At 51.7% G+C, this 19,796-nt stretch overlaps 1 protein-coding gene and 1 pseudogene across 2 annotated transcripts; both read left to right on the top strand.

Annotated features, from left to right (window-relative positions):
* The first annotated feature begins 179 nt into the window (after positions 1–179).
* Positions 180–18,186, top strand: LOC144066728 (histone-lysine N-methyltransferase 2B-like; annotated as a pseudogene). Its single transcript, XR_013297694.1, has 36 exons — positions 180–593; positions 2,603–3,986; positions 4,129–4,307; positions 4,396–4,479; positions 4,586–4,742; positions 5,904–6,183; positions 6,271–6,332; positions 6,576–6,782; positions 6,845–6,942; positions 7,808–8,431; positions 8,771–8,884; positions 8,976–9,122; positions 9,248–9,340; positions 9,408–9,525; positions 9,773–9,898; positions 9,975–10,165; positions 10,226–10,327; positions 10,404–10,502; positions 10,791–10,867; positions 10,938–11,065; positions 11,132–11,211; positions 11,279–11,413; positions 11,497–11,655; positions 11,736–11,853; positions 12,136–12,214; positions 12,289–12,455; positions 12,527–12,688; positions 12,830–14,903; positions 14,978–15,079; positions 15,174–15,426; positions 15,503–15,628; positions 15,715–15,967; positions 16,268–16,378; positions 16,462–16,545; positions 16,616–16,745; positions 17,257–18,186. The product of XR_013297694.1 is annotated as a histone-lysine N-methyltransferase 2B-like (transcript).
* A 142-nt stretch (positions 18,187–18,328) lies between these two features.
* LOC144066727 (trypsin-3-like) lies at positions 18,329–19,610 on the top strand. The gene is made up of 5 exons (XM_077589995.1): positions 18,329–18,475; positions 18,563–18,722; positions 18,790–19,043; positions 19,204–19,340; positions 19,419–19,610. The coding sequence occupies exons 1-5, from the start codon at positions 18,349–18,351 to the stop codon at positions 19,566–19,568; spliced, it is 828 nt and encodes a 275-aa protein (XP_077446121.1). The 5' UTR covers positions 18,329–18,348; the 3' UTR covers positions 19,569–19,610.
* The last annotated feature ends 186 nt before the right edge of the window (positions 19,611–19,796 follow it).

Genomic DNA, 19,796 nt, shown 5'->3' with positions numbered 1-19,796 from the left:
AAGTACGTATAGTATAAACCTTAAAAAAAATAATATCAATGATTGTAATTAAAAAATACACCGCATTCTTAGTTTCATTAAAGTTTGGCAAAAAATAGTAAAGCTAAATGGAACGCGGTACGCGCTTACAAAACAAACAGCGGCGAGAAGTGTATTTTTTTTTTCCCATGATGCACTGGTCCGCCCTTCCTATCTGGCGCCTTCTGGCCGTGAGCGGTCCAGTTCCATCTTGCCTGTTCGTGTCGTCGGCCAGCGCGCCCCTCTTCTCGCTGTCGTCGTAGTCAGTAATGGCGGCGTCCGGAGGCGGAACGCCGTCGTCGTCCGCCAGCGTCGCCGTGGCGTCGAGCGGGCAGATGGCCGCCCGAGCTCGCTTCCCCGGCCGCCCGTGTGCGAGGCGCGTCGGTCGTCTGCGGCCGGGGAGGCGAAGCAAACGCGGAAGGCTCTGCTTGGACGACGGCGAGGCGACCGACGGAGGGCCGAGGCCCGTCAACACCGGCCTCGCGTTGAGCGACGACCCGGCGTTGAGGCGCCTGCTCTTGTGGACCGACAAGTATGGGCGGCGGAGGGAAGCGGGATTCGACTCTAGCGAAGAGGTAAGTGAGCCTGCGAGTGGAACCGCCCGGTTACAAAGAGGAAAAAAAAGCATTGAAACGCGTAAGAAATGGCGCTACGGTGCACTTGTTGTTGAGGAATTACAAAGGATGTGGAAGCCCCCCCCCCGCATCCATTATTAGCACTGGTGTAGCTTTAGCTTTGGCTACAAACACGGACGCCCACTTTGCCCCGGTCATGTGCCGGGATTCAAATGGCCATTTAAGAATGGAAACGGGTGTATTTTGAACGAATATCAGTCCCCGTCTACCTCCGCTAGGCGGGAACTTGAGCCGTTTAGCGGAGGTGTTTCATGGAAACGAGTGCTAGCTGCTAAACTTCCTTTCGTTCTTTAAGCTAAAATAAGAAAAGGGGCACAACCTCTGTAAACCGTCATTGAATGTTCCTAATTATGTTCGAATCGTGGGCATAACGTTACAACGCCAAGTTGATTATCACACTGCCCACGTTGAAGCAGTCAGCTGATTCCAGCAAGGACGCGGCTATCTTTGATAAGCACCTTCAGTTATTCGTTGCCATTGACAGCTATAGACATCAAATCCAACATTTGAACTGAAGGTGGCCTGCGTTGAATGATCGCGATTCAGTGAAATTAGCGACCATTCATTTGCACTTGGGCCCTTCCACTCCAAATAGATTGGGCGTCTCCCGTCGTCAATGGAAGTTAACGAGGACCATTTACACGTGGACTGTGATGTGCCAGATTTGGCATCCTTGCGTGATCTTTAGAAGATTGGGTATCAAGGACATAAAATCGATTCACATGAAAGCAGCAAACTCTTAAGTGGCATGTCGGCCATAACATTAGGTACACAACAACATGGGAACAATAAGGTCTTTTCCTAGGAAAGTGTGTGTCTGATGGATCAATAAAGTAGCATTCAACATTCTACTCTCGCTAATCAATTGCCCCCATTTTGGGTACTGGCCCACAGTGGGTGCAAAACCAGACATTATTAGGCAGATTTTCATTTGTGAGCCTGAATCCGAAAAATTTACAGTTTTGATAGGAGAGCAAGCGCCGATTCGATTAGTTTTTGTGTGTATGTTATGTTCAACGTGCAATGTCGCAGAGTGGAGAGTGCTGGAAGTAGGGCAATGTGGACGGAGTGGATTTTAATGATTAAGCTTCAAATTAGGGCTAGGCGAAATGGTTTTGTTTTTGTTAGTTTTACAGCAGTTTGTTACACACCCGTTGCAGTCAACAGTAACGCTTTATTATCCTGACAACTTGGTCAAATGTAAATATTTTTACACGTTCAAAAATATTATTCACTATGCGAGCTCTCTGAATATCTTTATTTTGCATGATAGGATGTACCTTTAGTTTTGAGGATTTTAAACCGAGACTTTGATTGCATATTTAGGGTTCCAAATATGAGATTTAAATCGGGATTAGTTTTCCGGATAAGCGTTTAAAAATAGGACTAGGCTTTCCTGTGCCACTGAAAAGCCCATCTTCATTATTTTATCTTTCAATCCTCACTGACACTGTGCCCCCTCTGCAGTGGCCACAAGAGGGCACGATAATGCACAGGCAAGGAATGTATTATAGGTACTACTACATTGACCTACCCGTACTACCTAAGTACTACGTTTTAATTGTGCTTCCACAGCATTTGCACTGAAATTAATTTGTTTGAATAATTTATTTTGTTTTCTTTTTCTTAAAGAAATCCATTCATGATGAGAGAGTAGTGGTCTGATGCGATCCAAAGCCTTTACGCCATATGGACTGACATCAGAGCGGTTGTCTTATTTGTTTCGCTGGTGGTTAACTAACTACAAAGCGTCAGCATGTAAACTAAAGGAAAACTGCTAAATGTTGATTTTCATCTCGCTAGCAAGTTTATGCTAATGATCTAAATCCGTAGTTTCCTTAACAATTAACCACGTGGGTAACCTTTTGGTGTGTTTGCTGTCCAGATGGGTTAGTCTGTAGGTTAAATATTCCGCTTGAATGCCATGTCCTTTTCTTTTTCCCCATCAGGAGGAAGATTTTGGTGGTTTTGGTGCAAGCGCTGCTTTTTCACCGCACAAAGCAACAGCATCCAAATCCCCGCAGCCGCCTGAAGCTATGGAGCCACCTCTTTCAAGCAAAACTATTGCCAGGAAAATAGTACCCAAGACCCCCAAATCACCCGTGAAGATTGAATCGCAGGGGGCCCTAGGAGACGACAAAGAAGGGCTGGTCGGGACGATTGTCCCGCACAGCTCCGACGAAGAAGGCCTGATTGGGAAGATTGTGCCGCGCGACTCCGAAGAGGAAGAAGGGCTCGTTGGGAAGATTGTACCCAGTGGCGTCCATCAAGACGGCGTGCTGGACGCGAAGGTCAAAGAGGGGCCAAAGGTGACGCCCAAGGGACAGGGGAGGAAGGTCAAGATGGACCACGTAGAAGTGGAGGAAATTGGGGAAGCCCGGACAACCGAGACGCCTGACGCCGACGAGGCTGATGCCTTGCCCGCCAAGCGCGCCAGGTCGTCTTTGCCCATTGTACAGCGTCGCCAAAGGCAAAAGACGGCAAAGGACGCAGCCGCCTCCCCGGAGATCGGGGCCGAGGCGGCCGCGCAGAGCCAGCCGGAGGCAGCCGTGCCGCCGCCGCCGCCATCTCCATCTCCTCCTCCTCCACCGCCGGCCTCGTCGGAGCCCCGCGTGTACAAACGACACTCCCGCAAGTGCGTGTACGGTCCGAGGAGGAAGCCTGCGAAGAACACCTCGCCCCCCGCTCCCCCCGTCAGGACCAAAAAGAAACGCATAAAGCACGTTTTTTACGCCTACGTCACCGACGCCGCCCCTGCCCCTACCCCCGCCGCTCCGCCCGAACCGGAGCCCGGCTCGCACGCGGAGCAGCACAACTACGCCGCCGTCACCACGGCGCGTTCATCCCGCGTCATCAAGACGCCAAAGCGGTTCTTGGACGAGGCCATGGTGCCCTTCCCGAAAGGCCACCTGTCCTCCTGGCTCAAGACTCAAACGAAAGACGACGAGAAGACCGCCGCGCTCCCCCAAGAGTCCGTTTGCGACGCCAAGGCGGACGGGGGGGCCGTGGCCGCCAAGCCGCCGTACCCGCCAAAGTTCTCGGTGCGACCCGTTCACGCCACGAGTCACCTGGACTTCTACAAGAAACTCAAGCGGCTCACCTTGAAGCTGGCGGAGAAGAGGAGAGGCCAGTTTTCGTTGCAGACCGATGAGGAGGACGCCACACGTCTGGGCGATTTGAGCGTGCCCGTCAAGAGGAGGAGGAGGAGACGCAGGAACCGACTCACCGTAGAAGAGGTGGACTCGCCAGGGGCGGTGAGGAAGCTCGCCGTGGTGGTCAATAACGACGTCCAGATGGTCTCGCAGACGTCTCCAGAAGACGCCGCTGAGATGAGTAAGCGAGGCTTCTTTAAACAGTCAACAGCAATTATTTGCATTGTCCTACCAAAAAAAAAACATACGAGGCAACGGTGGGGTGATTTTAAGATCAAAATTGGACACGGTAAAAATATTGACCTCCGTTTCCCTTTCCGCAGACAACGTCGGTAGCGGCGACGCTCGGCCGGCGGCGGCGGCACCACCCGAGACGAGCGTGCCCAGCGGACACCGCGCGTTGGGCCTGAGTGGCGCCAACAAGAGGATGCTGCACCTGCTCAAGAAAGCCAAAGTGCAGCTCATCAAGATTGACCAGCAGAAGCAGTTCAAGCTGTCGCAGGTGAGCAGAGAAGTCTTGTGCAATCGCTATTCATTCGCTGCATGGATAGATAAATCATATTTTTCCCCCCCCCTCTCTCTATGAGCAGACCAATGCTAGTGAGTCTCAGGCGGTCGTGGGCGGTAGAAGGAAAAGGAGATCCAAGCTATCTCCCAAACTGGGAAGCTCTCAGGTAAACATCAAAGTTTCCACGGACGCAAGTGCCGCGTGACCTTTACGAAATGGTTTCGTCGCATTATAATACGTCACGTGACGTGTTTTTTTTTTTGTGTGGACAGGAGCAGCCTTTGGGCGGTCCCAGGATCAAGCACGTGTGTCGGGCGGCGGCGGTGGCCCTCGGCCAGCCGCGGGCGATGGTGCCCGACGACATTCCCCGGCTCAGTGCCCTGCCGCTGCACGAGAGGGAGGGGATCACCTTTTCTCCCGCCGTGGAAGGTACACTCACCGCACCGCACCGCAATGTTCCGTTCACCCAAAACGTGCGTTCTCGGCGCAGGCCCTTAGGCTTAACTCATTTAAATGTGAAGAAACCACGTACGGGATGAATACGTTTATCTCATCTAATCTACACCAGCTCATGTTTTTTTTCCCGCAAGCTACTGAGTACATGAACAGTTTAGAGGGCAGTTGAGAAAGCATCCAAAAATATCTCACCCGTAGTATTCCTAAAACGCAAAGCCACCTCGACACCAAATCAATCTTCACAATACAGTTCCAAACAAAAAAAGACAACACGCTGCTTTGTAAGCTCGATGTAGTTGTAAATTAATTATTTGCCAGCAAAAATATCTTTTGTCACACACAGATTAGCCACTGCTGTTGGAAAGCTTTACCCAACACTGGTCGATCGGCCATCACTCTGTATGAGGTGAGAAAGTGCTGTTTGACCATTAGTCTCGCTGCCCTCAAGCACACGTCAATCAATAATCCATCAATCAATCAATTCAATCCAACACTACGCCAAGAGGCCTGGCTTCAAATCCGCACGCACGTCATACATCACATCAAATCTAAGAGTATCATTGTCTTGTTCTCATTAACAAATGAACGCCCCCAAAACTGTTGCCGTGCATTTTGGGAGAAAATACACGACATGCCATTTATCTGACAGGAGCAACCGTAAACGTGCATTTTCTTCCCAGTGGTGAGCTTGTGCCAAATGTTGACAATTTGCTTCTCGCAGATATTCCCAAAGGCCCCATGGGAATTTATTCTGCCACCGGTCTTGCTGAAAAAAAAATGTGGTGTACTGTTTTTATGAGGATGCTAAATGACCAAAAAAAAGTATCGCTTTGGTGCCGCACTGTTGCCAAGAAACAATGTTAATGTGTGAAGAGGAGCTTCATTGTGACGGACTTTTGTTTTCATGACGGCTTGGTCTATGTACTGTGGCCATGCCTTCGCCCGTCCGCTTGGACACAGCAACTCCTCTTCTTCCTAAAACGATGTCTTGTATTTGAACAGATAGGAAAGACAATATCTTGTAAAATAGGACCTCTCCCATCCCGATAGTTAAATGCCACCGACTATGCGTAACTTCCAATCTGTTGAATTGCATTTTAAATGTAGCTTCTCTCTCTTTTCTCCTGCCCGCAGATGTGGTGGACGACGACGACGAAGACGAGCTCTCCGCGGAAGCCGGCGCTCGGCGACTGGCCCCCCAGGAGCCCGTCCCGCAGTGGCGTCGGCGGGGCCGGCGGCGAGGCCACAAGTTCAAGAAGCGCAAAGTGTTGAGCCGCTACGCGCCCGGCGGCATCCGCTCGCGCCGTTGCGGCTTGTGCAAAGGCTGTCTGGTGGACCAGGACTGCGCCACTTGCGAGAACTGCCTGGACAAGCCCAAGTACGGCGGGCCCAACACCAAGCGACAGTGTTGCATGTAAGGAAGCCAGCGTGTCAAAGGCCCAACTTGAATGTTTGGACTCGCCGAACCATGACCTGTTCTTAACCCGGGGGCCTTCCACAGATATAGGAAGTGCGAGAGAATTAAGGCGGCAAAGATGGAGCGCTTTGTCAAGCAACTCAAAGGTTAGTCTTGTCAAAATGGCATTTCGTTTTGGCTTTGACAAGTGTTTTTTAGTGTAGTGGTACCTTAACATACAAATGATTGAGTTGAGAGCTTCAATTAATTGTGATTATCACAGTAGTTACCATTTTTTACTCATGTTTTTCATATAACGCAGTCCTACTTATACATTTGTATCAATTTGACTCGAATTAAGAAATCTCAAAGTAGTATTTATTAATTTGTTTTTTCTCTATTTTGGTCAGTCCGGGCCAGGCGCTTCTCGGCGCCCGTGTCGAGCAGCGACGACTCCAGTTGGGGCACAATCAAAGCCGCCGGGGAGGTGCCGGCAACCAAGATTCGGAAGCAGTCCTTGCGCAACATCACCCCGCGCTCCTACAGTAACCTCCTCAAGTCCGAGTCTGACGAGGAGCCGGACGAAATGAACCAAGAGTTCAAGACGGAAAAGCCAGGTAGGCTCGTCGCTGGCGCTCTTTTTGCACCGAACGCATCTTAGCTCGGTCTCGTTTCTCAGATCCCGGATTCGGGGCATCCATTTCTGAGGGCCCTCCGCCGGACTCACTGAAGCAGCGGCGGCCATTTTCCAAAGTGGGCAGACCCAAAGCTTACAAGGTAAAATGATGCCCTTGAGTGTCTTTCTTCTCATGTTGGTCCTCTAAACTTCTTGGGTAAATTATTTGGAATCAAGTTGCTCAATTGGATTGGCCCCCTTAACAAATTCCCCAACACTGAGACTATTTCCAAGTAATTTTCTCCCAAAAGCTCTCTTCATAGTTTGTCCACCAATCTAAAATGTGCTGGAATGACCTAGTCCTGGGATATTTGATTTGGTTAGTGTGCAATTGAGGCCTGCTGTTTTCCCTCTGCCTGGTAATGCTTCTTTCTAAACTACAGATGCTTTTTAACCTGTTTTGTTGTTGAAAATTCATCTTGAAGAGGGTTCATTTGATTTCATGATCTGGTGCACGCACGCCACATTTTGTCAGCAATATTGCAGATTACTTTTTTGCGGGTCAACCATGCCAATCTGAAGCAGAACTCCTCAAAGATCACGTGCAAATGCTGCTTTAGGAAACTCCTTCACCTCAATTCATAGCCTAATTCATTTCAGAGCCTATTAACGTGCTGCTCTTTTCTGTCATGTCAAACGCAAATGATTGCACTTGCTGCACATTTCTGTTCCCCCAAGGTAATAGTTATCATCATCATTTCAGTCCCCCCAAAAATCCCCATTGTGTCAATACCAGCAAAGCCAGGTTATAAATACGTGGACGTAACCGCATGCATACCTGTTTTTGTTTGCTCCTGCCAGTTTTTCCCAACTCTTTTTAACCCCAGCTAACTTGGCGGTGCTACACACAACAATATGGCTTCCTCCCTTTCTTCTTTGTCTGTCGCCTCCATTGCATGCGCCTCTCCAAGTGTAGCTTTTGGAACCTGTATGGCTGGTTGGCTTAGGCAGTCCCCTCATCCGCAGGAATCGCGGAACACAGAAGAGGCGGAGCCAAGCTCCACGTTCCCCCGCCCCAGCCCTCCCGGAAGCCCCGTGCCCGAACTCGGGCGGCAACTCCGAGTGCACTTGTACCGCCTCCCCGAACCGCCCCTCCACCTGGATTCATACCCCAAACGCTCGGAAAGCGAATCTATGCGGCCTAGCGTGGCGCTCTCGCCGCCCGCCGTTCCGCGGCCCCCTTCCCGTGTGCTCGTGTTGCGACTGCACCGCTTGCCTCGGTCCGTGGCACACGCCGGCGTAGACGGGCGAAATATCGAATGGCCGCCGCCACCCCACGGGAGTCCAAAGGACGAGTCGCACTCCGCTCTGACAGAGGTCGCGACCACCTTACGCTCTCGAAGCGTCCCCGCACCGCTCCCCCACGCTTTGAATGACAAAGAACCCGCAGCGGAAGGCGCCGACGGCGCCCCAGAAGACGGACAAGAGGGCACGGTGCTGCAAAGGCCGTCAGGAACTGACCAACAATGTGTCCTTCCTTCCCAGAACGCCGTCGAGGGCTCGTCCGTCGGCGCCCCTTTGGCTTTCTCAAATGGTTTTCCCCAGAAGGGGTCGGTGCTGGACAAGAAAAAGATCCGTGTGGATTTTAAGGTAAGCTTAGATCTTTTACTCGCTTTAAGTCTTGGGTAAAAGACCCTCATTTTCTCATAGTATAGAATTTTTCACTTTCATGCTGCGTAAAATGAAATCAAGGTCATGTTTATTACTTCAAATAGTACATCCTGAGGCTTTAATTGTGGTACTGGAATACCATGTTATTTTTGCTCCAGCTTGTCCCACCATGAGAAACTGAGAAACCCGGCCCATGTTGTGTTATGTTGCTCTCTTGAGACCCGATCATATTCATATCTCCCTTTTTAAATTCGCTGTACCGGGCGCGACGGCCGCCTGTATATTGAACCAACATTGGAAATGAATTGTGGCATCCAGGAGGACTGTGCGGTCCAGAACGTGTGGCTAATGGGCGGCCTCAGCGTCCTGACATCTGTCCCCACCACACCTCAGCCCGTTTGTCTGCTCTGCGCCAGCAAAGGACGACACGAGGTAAATCGGCCCTTAAAACCTCAACCCGCCCACCGATTCATTTCCATTCTATTTCTCTGCCCTCCTCACTCTATTTTTCTTCCCCTTTCAGATGATCTACTGCCAAATATGTTGCGAACCCTTTCACAAATTCTGCCTCTCTGCCGACGAGCGGCCCCTGGAGGAGAACAAGGAGAACTGGTGCTGCCGACGCTGCAAGTTCTGTCACGTGTGTGGGCGCAGGAGCAAACTGTCTAAGGTGCGAAAGATATTATTTTCAGCCTATTCTCTGATGATCTCTTAAAAAGATGTCTTAAAAATACCAACAACAAAAAAATAACCGTTAATCTTATCTTATCAGATGATTGTTCTGTTTCTCCACAGCCCGTGTTGCAGTGCAAGAAATGCCAATCTTCTTACCATCCTTCCTGCTTGGGACCAACATACCCAAAGCCAATGAATTGCAGCCTCCCCTGGGTAGGCCTTATATATATCCCTCTTCTTTTCTTTGAATGCATATTGATCTGTTTTTTTTTATTTCAAGCTCTGTATGACGTGCATTCGCTGCAAAAGCTGCGGCGTGACACCCGGAAAGTCGTGGGACGTGGCCTGGAATCACACAGACAACTACTGCCCGGATTGTGCCATTCTTCGCCAAAAAGGTTAGTTACATGAAAACAAAAACAAAAAATAACATATTTTTGACTATAGCTTTGCACCGGAGTATAAATCACGGTAGCCAAAGACTGCACAACGAAACGGAGGGGGCTGATACCAGTCACTCTGGTGTATAGGTCGCATTTTTGGGGGAGTACTTTTTAATTTATCAGGACCCAAGAACTGGCAGTCAAAATATATTGTTGTCAATCACCCCGAATGAACTGACGTATTCTGATATGCGCTCCGCAGGTCACTTTTGCACAGTTTGCAACAAATGCTACGAAGAAGATGACGACGAAGACGGCGAGCGGACGCGGATGATTCGGTGTTTGAGTTGCAATCACTGGGTCCATTACAGCTGCGAGGGCCTCTCAGGTGCCTTGAAACGTCGTTCAATAGGGCCTCCGCGCTTCTGTGTGGGATTCCTAAATGTGGATTTTGTTTGTCGCAGAGGAGCTTTTGGGGCTGCTGTCCAGCCAACCCCAGGACTCCGTCTTCACCTGTTCCCCCTGCCGTCGGAACTCGGCCCAGGACGGATGTCTGAAGGATCGGCTCCAAAGACAGCTGTCGCTCGGCTTGGAGGGAGTGCTCGCCGCCATGCTTTCCGCCGGCGCCACGAGCCACCTCGCGCTTTGTCCATTGGTAAAGCTTAAGATAGATTTGACTTTTTTGGCTCGATTTTAAGGAGCGCGTGTGCTTTAGTGTCAGGGAACAAACAAGGAGGAGCTCATGGAGGAAGAGCCGACCATGTGCGACCTGCAAGCCGTGGAGAGGAAGTTCAAAGGATGCAGCTACACCTCAATCGTGAGTATGAGCCGGAAGTCCATGGCGATACGTATGTCGCTAGAATCTAACTATTACTCTCTTTTCGCCCACTCAGAAAACTTTCCACGCAGATGTTGCGTCTGTGCTGAGAAGGTGGCTGAAGGAGGAAGAGGACGAACAGCCCATCATTCAGGCCCGGGAACATTATGCCAAAGTAATTTCCCACAAATTGTTTATACTCCATATAGGATGGTATTTGTGTAAGTGATATTGAAATACAAACAAGAATGCCAAACAAGGAAATCCATGACTTGGAATTTGGAGCTGAAAATTAAAGTGAGGGAGGAAAAAAAAGATATTTAATTAATTTTTGCACTTAAAAAAATGCATTTGTGGTGAGAGAAATTGAACAATTTATTTTTAGGCCATATAGCCCAGTCCTATCACGCACTGTGCTCATCCCTTCATCATCTTATGTAATATGTATTGCTTGCTCTCTTAGTTGATGGCGCAAGCGTTCAGTTGGCTTCCGGTTCACCACCAAAACAAGTTGAGCTCATTCTCTGAGGACCTGCAAAGGTAAGCGTATACACTCGATTCGTCGTAACGGCTACGACAACCCACTGACGTGCGCGTGGAACCTTTGCAGCTGCGTTCTCCCAGAAGCGGTCATTCCTCCGTCCAAGGAGCACAGCTACGCGCAGTGGACGCAGAGGGCGTACCTGCCTCGGGAGAGCAGAGGGGCACCGGCGCCCAAAACCCCGCTCTATTCACTCGGTATGGACCTCGCGATGGGTCGCCGTCTTTTGGGGGAGAATAACCAGAACTCCCTGGTCAACGCAGGCGTCCCGAAAGACGCGGAAACGTCCAAAGATCATCGGCAGTGTGCTTTGTGTCAGCAACATGGCGATTCTTCTCCGAGCGTAAGTTGCAACCGCCCGGTCTTTCTGCTCGGAGCCTTCGGCTTATTTGTACCCTTGGTCCGGAAAGGCCGGAGGACGCCTCTTGTACTTGGGCCAGAACGATTGGGCCCACATCAACTGCTGCCTTTGGTCTGCCGAAGTTTACGAGCAAAAAGGCGCCCTCTACCAAGTACACACGGCCGTCTCCAGGGGCCGCCACTTGGTAAGTTGGCGCCAGGGAACCGCCATTAGTTGTTAGCAAAGAACATATTTAACAGCTTTTTTTTCTTGTTCTCGTCCCGTCAGCGCTGCGACCGCTGCGGACAATCGGGAGCCACCGTGGGCTGCTGCCTCTCCACCTGCCAGAGTAATTTCCACTTTATGTGCGCACGAGCCGAGCGTTGCGTTTTCCAGCAGGACAGGAAGGTTTACTGCTCCGAGCACACAGAGCTCGTCAGTGCGGAGGTACGTGGCCCGCGGCGTGGCGTCTTGCTGGGGAGAAATTCGGCTGGAGAAGCACGTTTAACTTTGCCGTTTTCCCTCAGACGGTGTCCGGGGAAGCGTTTGAAGTTGCACGGAGGGTCTACGTTGACTTTGAAGGCATCACGCTACGGAGAAAGTTTCTCACGGGACTTGAGCCCGAATCCATTAATATGACCATTGGTACGGATACACGTGGGATTATCTGGTGGGGAGAACGGACAGCTGTCACCCATCATTTTTTAGATCTCACTACAAAAATATGGGAATATTTTTTAATATTTTTCTTTGAAAACAAAAATTTAAAACATATAAAATTCAGTTTTTCCTTTATTCCCCCTTGTTTTTTTCATTAGATTATTGTTTTTTAAACATTCTAACATTTTAAAAAAATTGCCATGGTTAAAAACTTTTAGCTCGTGTACGTCACGCAATGCTAACCCGTGTGCTCGTTGCTTTTTAAAGGGTCTCTGCAGATTCAGAAACTCGGTGTGTTATCGGAACTCTCATCAAATGGGAGGATGTTATATCCTGTTGGATTCCAGTAAGTAAATCTACTCGCCACGTCAACCTTTATTTGAAATCCCGGAGGCTGAGAAATCCTTTGCTCTGCTTTAGGTGTTCCCGGTTATACTGGAGCACGGTGGATCCTCGCAGACACTGCAAGTACACCTGTAAGGTGACCGAAGTAAGCACCCCCTTGCCCGGTGAGGAACAGGAGCTCCTCATGAAGTGCGATCGGGAGGAGAATCAAACTATCGTCCACAGCCCCAATTTCCAAAGAGGTAACGGTCATTCCTCGCGCCGCCGACTTGATGGGGCTCGTGTGCCGAAACCAGAGAACTTGTCTCCGCAGATGTCGAGACGCTCGACGGTTTGAGCGCCTCGTCCAGCCCCGTTTCCTCTGCCACCCCCTCGCCTAACTCCAAACTGCAGAATTCACCAGGATCCAGACAACACGGCTACACGCAGACCAGGAGGCCAGCAGGGGGATCGTCCCGACCTCTCCCGTCTCCAGGTAGGTGACGCGGTTAAAACGCCAAATGAATATGTTCAAGACCGTCAAATAGGCATCAGTACTTTTTTTTTTTCCTTTAATTTGTGGAAATGATTTTTGATTGGCAAAGTTATCGTTCAGTTAACCGCTTGCTCATTTTAGGTTCAGCGTCTTGCAAATCGCGGCAAATCGTCACGCTGCGAGACCTGGAGGACAGCCGTCGGCGTCGAAGGCCGTCGTCCAGGAACCGCTGCAACTCCTCCCCCAGCGATAGTGGTCCCGCCCACCCCCGCTGCTCTCTCTTCGGCTCCCCGCCGAGATCATCCGGCCTGGCGCCGACTTCGCCGTCGCCATCGAACTCCCTCTCGCCCGGCTGGGGCTCCCCGCCCGGACCCATCTCGGCCGGGTTTTCCCCCCGCCACGGCTCCCCGAGGGCCAGGAACGCCTTCAAGATCACCACCCCCGTGTCCGCCGAGTTTCCCCAAGATTTCCTGGCCTCGTCCGAGGCCGAGGACGCGGCCGTGGCGACGACCAACGGAATCTCGCTGGCTCCCGACAACGCAGAGGGACACTTGGATCTCCCTTACGCCGTGTTCGACACGGACACGGAAGTGGCCGTGGCGTCCGTCCTCGACGCCAAGCTGGAGTTTGACGAGAACCTGCTGACGGACAACATGTTGGCGGGCGACCGTCTGGATGAGGAAATGCCCCAAGTGGACTCCGAAGACGAAGACGGCGTGCAGCTCACACGTACCGTGGTGCGCGAGGCCGGCAACGGCGCGCGGGTGTCGCCCTTGCCCTCCGCGCACTCCATTTCGCAGTTGGACGGCGCCGACGACGGCTCGGAGAGCGAGGGAGCCGAAGAGGCGGGAGACGGTGACGCTGAAACGCACGTCGACGTCAGCTCGCCCGCGAAGCAGCTGACGGTGGCTCTCCAGAGGTTGCAGTCTGTCTGCGAGGCGGAACGAGATAGCGGCGCGTCGAACGCTTTCCCGGCGGATCCGTCCGCCCCCGTTTTCCTCGACGCTTTTGACATGGTGCAAAGCGAGGAGGTGTCGTTATGCGGCGAGGCGTCTACCGAAGCCCCCGTTGGGAAATTAATCGCCCTCAACCGGGCGACTTTAGCGACGGCGAGTAGAAATCCAGGCGAGGAAAACACGTCATCGACGGACTCCACCGACGGCTTGAGAGATGACGACAACGACCCGGACTATTCTCCCGAGCCCGGAAGCCTGGCGCCCATGAAAAGAATCATAGTCCAAAAAGTCTGCCACAGCCCTAAAGCGAAGGTCTTCCTGCCGAAGACGGTGATCCCTCAGCAGCGCGAAATCAAGGTCTCGCTGCCACCTGGGTCGGTTCAAGTGAAAAATCTGGCAGGCGGCGCTACCGCGGCGCCCCCGGCCTCACCCCGCACCGTCACCTCGCCCATTCTCTTTAACGGCCTAAATGCCCTCAACGTCCAACCCGCTTTTATGCGGGGCAAGACCATCGCCATCCGCCTGGACAAGGCCGGGGCGTCGCAGCAGCCCACCCAAATGGTCAACCCCACCCCGCCTCCCGCCCCGGCCGCCAGCGTGGTGGCGGCCACCCCGCCGGCCCCTCAGGTGCTTCTGGTCAACAGTCAAGGTCAGATCCTGCTGAAAAACCCCAAAACGAACACGTACCAGACGCTCAGTACCAACTCGCCCACCTACAGCAAGATTAGCCAAATCGCTAAAATGCTCCACAAGGGCAAGCGGCCCATCCCTCGCGTCACCGTCAAACCGTGCGCAAATACCCCGCCGGCCAACGCCCCCAACGCAGCCAGCGCAGCCAGCGCAGCCAAGCCCAACAACAAAATCATTTACCGCGTGGTGCCCGTCAAGCGCATGGTGACCCCCAATCCCGCCGTCACCGTCCTGCGTAACCCCTCCTCGGTTTTGTCCGAGGCAGAAACTGCCCAAGCTATTATCAAGCGAAACATGGAATCCCAGCGAGACCCTCTGACGGTTCAGCCCCTCGGGCTGGCGGAGTCTCAACCTCAAGACGCCCACCGGCTGGATCGGCCCGATCGGTCGGCGGGCGAATCCTCGGCGCGTCCCGATGTCGCGGTCGATTTGCCGACGGAACCTCCTCGCACGGTGCCAAAGGTGCGCGTGAAGATCCCGGCCTTCTCTCAACGAATGAAGAGAAAGAGAGCCAAGATGGACATCCCGAACGAGCGCACCGGCGACCACGAAGGCTATCACCAGTCCAGGTGGGTGCGGGCATCCGAGGTGAGAACGCTCGCCAGAGTATCTGACCGGGGACGTATCCCTCCCCCTCCAACAGGATTCCGCGAAGACCAGACCATGTTGAAAGTGCAAGACGCAGCGACGTGACCGTCCAGAAATTGAAATTTGGACGGCGGCCATTGCCTTCGAGCCAGGAGAAGTAAGTCTATTTTCTGACCTACTATAGATGGGATTCATCTCGGGCTCTTGGTCTTTCATCGTAAGTTTCACAAAAATAAATGTCATCTTCCTAGCAGAGCTGTCAGAATGAAAACTCAACTTAGGACGGACGTCCACGACGTGGACAAGGAGAACTTGAGGATCGCGGCCCCGCTGCCGCCCAGGTGAGCTCCTCTGCCGCCACCCAAAAGCCGTCCGTTGAATTTATCGCCGACCGAATGCTTTGTTTTCCGCTCAGGACGGATTCTTTGGAGGCTCCGTTGAGTCAGGCGCACAAGTGGATCAGCACTCGCCACGCGGAGCTGTCAGATTGGTGCCCCATCGCTGGTTGGTCCACACAACACGGACGCGACCGTGTTGAGCACGGCTAACTTTTTTTCATTTATTTATTTATTTTTCCCAGGTTGCAGTTCTGAAGACGAGCCTCCTCTACCCAAACACAAAAAGAGGGACTACATGAACCAGCCTCACCTGCGCTTTGAAATCACCAGCGACGACGGCTTTAGCGTCAAGGCCAACAGCATTGAGGGTAGGACGGCGCTATATTTGGGGACATATCTTTTTCTTTTGGCCTAAGGCCGGCCCGTTTGACCTGGAAATGGCGTCCCCCTCCAGTGGCGTGGCGCGCCGTGAGCGACGGCGTCCAGGAGGCGCGGGCGGCCTTCCGGCTGGGGCAGCTGCCGCTGGGCGGCATGAGCGGGCCGCGGGCGCTGGGCGTGGTGCACGACGCCGTCATCTTCCTGCTGGAGCAGCTGCGCGGCGCGGCCGACTGCAAGAACCACCGCTTCCGCTTCCACCGCTGCGACAAGCTGGAGGAGGAGCTGCCTCTCAACCCCAGTGGTTGCGCCCGCGCTGAAATCTACGCACGGTGCGTGGACCTCTTCCCTTGGTCAACCCAGTCGATCTCTCTTATATTATAGAATGGGGAGACTGGAATATGTATATTGAAATCACTCTAAATTGCTCAAGAGATGCAGCAAGTTAAAAATAATGATTCTCATCCATCCATCCCGAATCATAGCCAAGTCAAAACCAAACCAAATCCCTCACCTTACATTCCCCGCCAGAGAAATCCACTGCTTTAAGATGGCTGCCTTCCTCCTTTTTGCGTTTCATTCTCCAAATGTGGTATTGACACAAAAAAACTTTTGCGTCATTTTGCGGGCAGAAAAGCGACGTTCGACATGTTCAGCTTCCTGGCGTCTCAGCATCGAGCGCCCCCCGACTCGATGGGACCCTACGATGAGGAGGACGACGATTTCCCCCTCAAGTCGTCCAGGTGGGCTTCCGCAACGCGAACAAAGCAGAAAAAAAATGCGGTCGGCGGCATCAAGATGGCGTGTTGAATTCCCTTCCCACCAGGCGGGCCACCAGCAGCGAGCTTCCCATGGCCATGAGATTCCGACACCTGGAGAAAACTTCCAAGGAAGCCGTCGGCGTTTACAGGTAACCCCCCCGCCAAAAAAAATGGCGTGAAAGTCACTCATTGCATTATTTTTTCCTCTTCTACCCGCAGGTCTCTGATTCATGGCCGCGGGCTTTTCTGCAAGAGGAACATCGAGGCGGGAGAAATGGTCATCGAGTACGCCGGCACCGTCATCCGCTCGGTGCTGACCGATAAGCGGGAAAAATATTACGACAGCAAAGTGAGTCCCCGAAATTACAGTGGTTTTTATTGGCCGATATTGTGATTGGAAAATAAAACAGCAAATTGTGGGTGGGCATTTTTTTTGCTAATGAAAATTAGTCAGCTGGATGCTTTGAAACTGTAACGTTTCATTCAAATAACAATTTATAATATAACAACAAATAACCTACTTAGCAAATCTCTGCTGTAAAAGAATAGAAAAAAAATTTAAAAATCAGTTTTTTTCCCATCACAAATGTTAAATGTATTTTGCAATAATAACGTATTTTTAAGCTGTACCTTTTGGTGATGAATACTCAAATTAAAATAAAATCAACACTTGAAGGAATTTGATCAAACTTGTTTTAAACCTATTTAAGAAAGCTGGAAGATATTTTTGAATTGGGGGAAAAAAATCAACAAAACAGAAAACCTGACTATCGCAATTCCTTTTTTGTTTTGAATCATTTGCGAATGTTTTTCTCGGCTTGAAATGTGTGACCGAGCGAACGCTTTGTCATCCCCAACAGGGCATCGGCTGCTACATGTTCCGCATCGACGACTTTGACGTGGTGGACGCCACCATGCAGGGCAACGCCGCACGCTTCATCAACCACTCGTGCGAGCCCAACTGCTACTCGCGCGTCATCAACGTGGACGGACGCAAGCACATCGTCATCTTCGCGCTGCGCAAGATATACCGCGGCGAAGAGCTCACCTACGACTACAAGTTCCCCATCGAGGACGAGGAAAGCAAGCTGCTGTGCAATTGCGCCGCGCGCCGCTGCCGCCACTACCTCAACTAGCGCGCGGCCCGAGGTACGAGCGACACGCCGAGGAACGAATTACGCAAAGGAGAGAACTGGGGAGTCTTCTTTTTGGACGGCCACTCCGCACGGGGAGCCATTAAGTCCATCGCACATGCTGTTAGCTCTTTATCCTATTTCAAATTTGCTCGCAGGGAAATATTTATTTACCACTCGCTCGGACACCCGCTCTCTTTTGTCCCGTTCCTCACGTTGGTTTTTTTCTTCATCGCCGATACCATCCACCCCGAATACTTTGAACAGCTCTCTCGGAAAAGCCGCTTTTATCTCACCGTCACGATGTCGCGTTGTGTGTTTTAACAATAATATTGTTTCCGCACTGTTCCCTTTAGGAACTCTTTTTTGGGGGGGGATTGGAAGACATTTGTCCTTTTTAACTCTCCTTTTTTGGGGGTCACACTTGTTCATGGCTTAACCCTAACTCGATCCACCCTTAGTAGAACGCCGCACGCAGTTGTTTATTGTCATTTTTCCCCCCTGCGTTTGGAGGGGACGGATAATGTTTTGGGGCTTTGCGCTTTGTACATAGTTGTATAAAAAGGTCTTCTAAACCTGTTACATATTTTTCTACCTGCGTTTTTTTCTTTCTGTTATATTTATGTTCAATAAACCTTTTACATGTTCCAAGTCCAACTTGTTCCCGTTTTGCCTTCCTGCTGACATGGCTTGTTGCGTATCTCAAGACGGCGTCAGGCTACTGTTGATTTAAGCCAAGGTCTTTTCAGCCATATGCTTGTTTTCCCAGAGTTTGTCTTTCTCGCTTGACCTTGACAGTGGCGCTGCAGTGTGTATTTTATGTACAGTATATATATACACACACTCACGCACGAATGCTCCAGCGCCTGCTTTTGCTTCAGGGACACCCGCACCCAACGCGTCGTCATGAAGGCCTTGATTCTGCTGGCTTGCCTCGGCGCAGCACGTAAGACATTTTTATTTTAAAGTGTGCCCGTGTCTTTTGGTGATTTTTAAAAAAATGTATCCATATTGAAATTTTGCCGTTTTCCAGTTGCCGCTGCCGCCGAGCAGGACGACAAGATCGTCGGGGGTTACGAGTGCCCCCGTCACTCCGCCCCCTACCAGGTGTCCCTGAACGCCGGCTACCACTTCTGCGGCGGTTCCCTCATTTCCAGCCAATGGGTGGTCTCCGCCGCCCACTGCTACAAATCGTGAGTGTCAAACCGTGCCGAGCGGCGCCGGGATCGGCAGCCGGCCCTCACCGCCCCGCCCCTCCAGTCGCATCCAGGTGCGCCTGGGCGAGCACAACATCGCCGCCAACGAGGGCACGGAACAGTGGATCGACTCGGCCCAGCTGATCAAGCACCCCCGGTACAACAGCTACAACTTGGACAACGACATCATGCTGATCAAACTGAGCCGCCCCGCCGCCATCAACAATTACGTGCGCACCGTTCCGCTGCCTTCCCGATGCACCGTTGCCGACGAGAACTGCTTGGTGTCCGGGTGGGGCAACATGGCCGCCCCTGGAAGTACGTGGTCTGTCTTTCCAAATTCAGATGCTCGTATTTAAAGAGTACACGTTGTTGACCTATTGCAGGTCTAATCTTATCAAATGCATTGGATTAAGACCGCAATCAGCAATTTATTGATCTTTTTGAACCTGTCTCAACTCCTTTTCCTTCCCCTCAGACAACTTCCCCGACAGGCTCCAGTGTTTGAGGCAACCCATCATTGACGACAGAATCTGCCGCAACGCTTACCCGCATCTCTTCACCGAGAACATGCTCTGCTCCGGCTTCATGCACGGCGGCGCCAGCAGCTGTCAGGTCTGCCCGCCCGCACGCCCTCCTGCGCCCGATCCCACGTCGCCCCGCCCCGCTGCTAAAACGTATCCGTATCCGCAGGGAGACTCCGGCGGTCCTCTGGTGTGCAACGGCGAGCTGCAGGGCGTGGTCTCCTGGGGCTACGACTGCGCCATGAAGGGACACCCCAGCGTCTACGCCCGCGTGTGCCGCTACAACAGCTGGATCAACGACGTCATGGGGAGATATTGAGTGACCAATCGCTCCATCTGGTCAATAAACATTACAATGTCAGTTATTTTGTGGTTTATTCTATAGGAACCTAGGAATGCATTGGAGGAAAAAGCTGGTGGGGTAATGAAATTATTTCAAATATTTGTCGGGCGAATTGTTTTTCACTTGCTAACGTATTGGAGAACTATTGCTTTAAGGAGTGTTGCTCGTGCACATTTAAACTTTTTTTTGTAATGTAATATAAAA

This window comes from Stigmatopora argus, chromosome 21 (assembly GCF_051989625.1).
Source record: "Stigmatopora argus isolate UIUO_Sarg chromosome 21, RoL_Sarg_1.0, whole genome shotgun sequence".
Classification (NCBI taxonomy): Eukaryota; Metazoa; Chordata; class Actinopteri; order Syngnathiformes; family Syngnathidae; genus Stigmatopora; species Stigmatopora argus.
This window is presented reverse-complemented; position numbering and strand designations above follow the sequence as displayed.

What these genes read in the sequence shown, in the direction of transcription:
- LOC144066727 (XM_077589995.1), top strand. Translation starts at nt 18,349, where the DNA reads ATGTACAGTATATATATACACACACTCACGCACGAATGCTCCAGCGCC. An exon ending in GGCTTGCCTCGGCGCAGCAC is followed by an intron (nt 18,476 to 18,562) that starts GTAAGACATTTT and finishes GCCGTTTTCCAG; the next exon opens with TTGCCGCTGCCGCCGAGCAG. An exon ending in GCCGCCCACTGCTACAAATC is followed by an intron (nt 18,723 to 18,789) that starts GTGAGTGTCAAA and finishes CCGCCCCTCCAG; the next exon opens with TCGCATCCAGGTGCGCCTGG.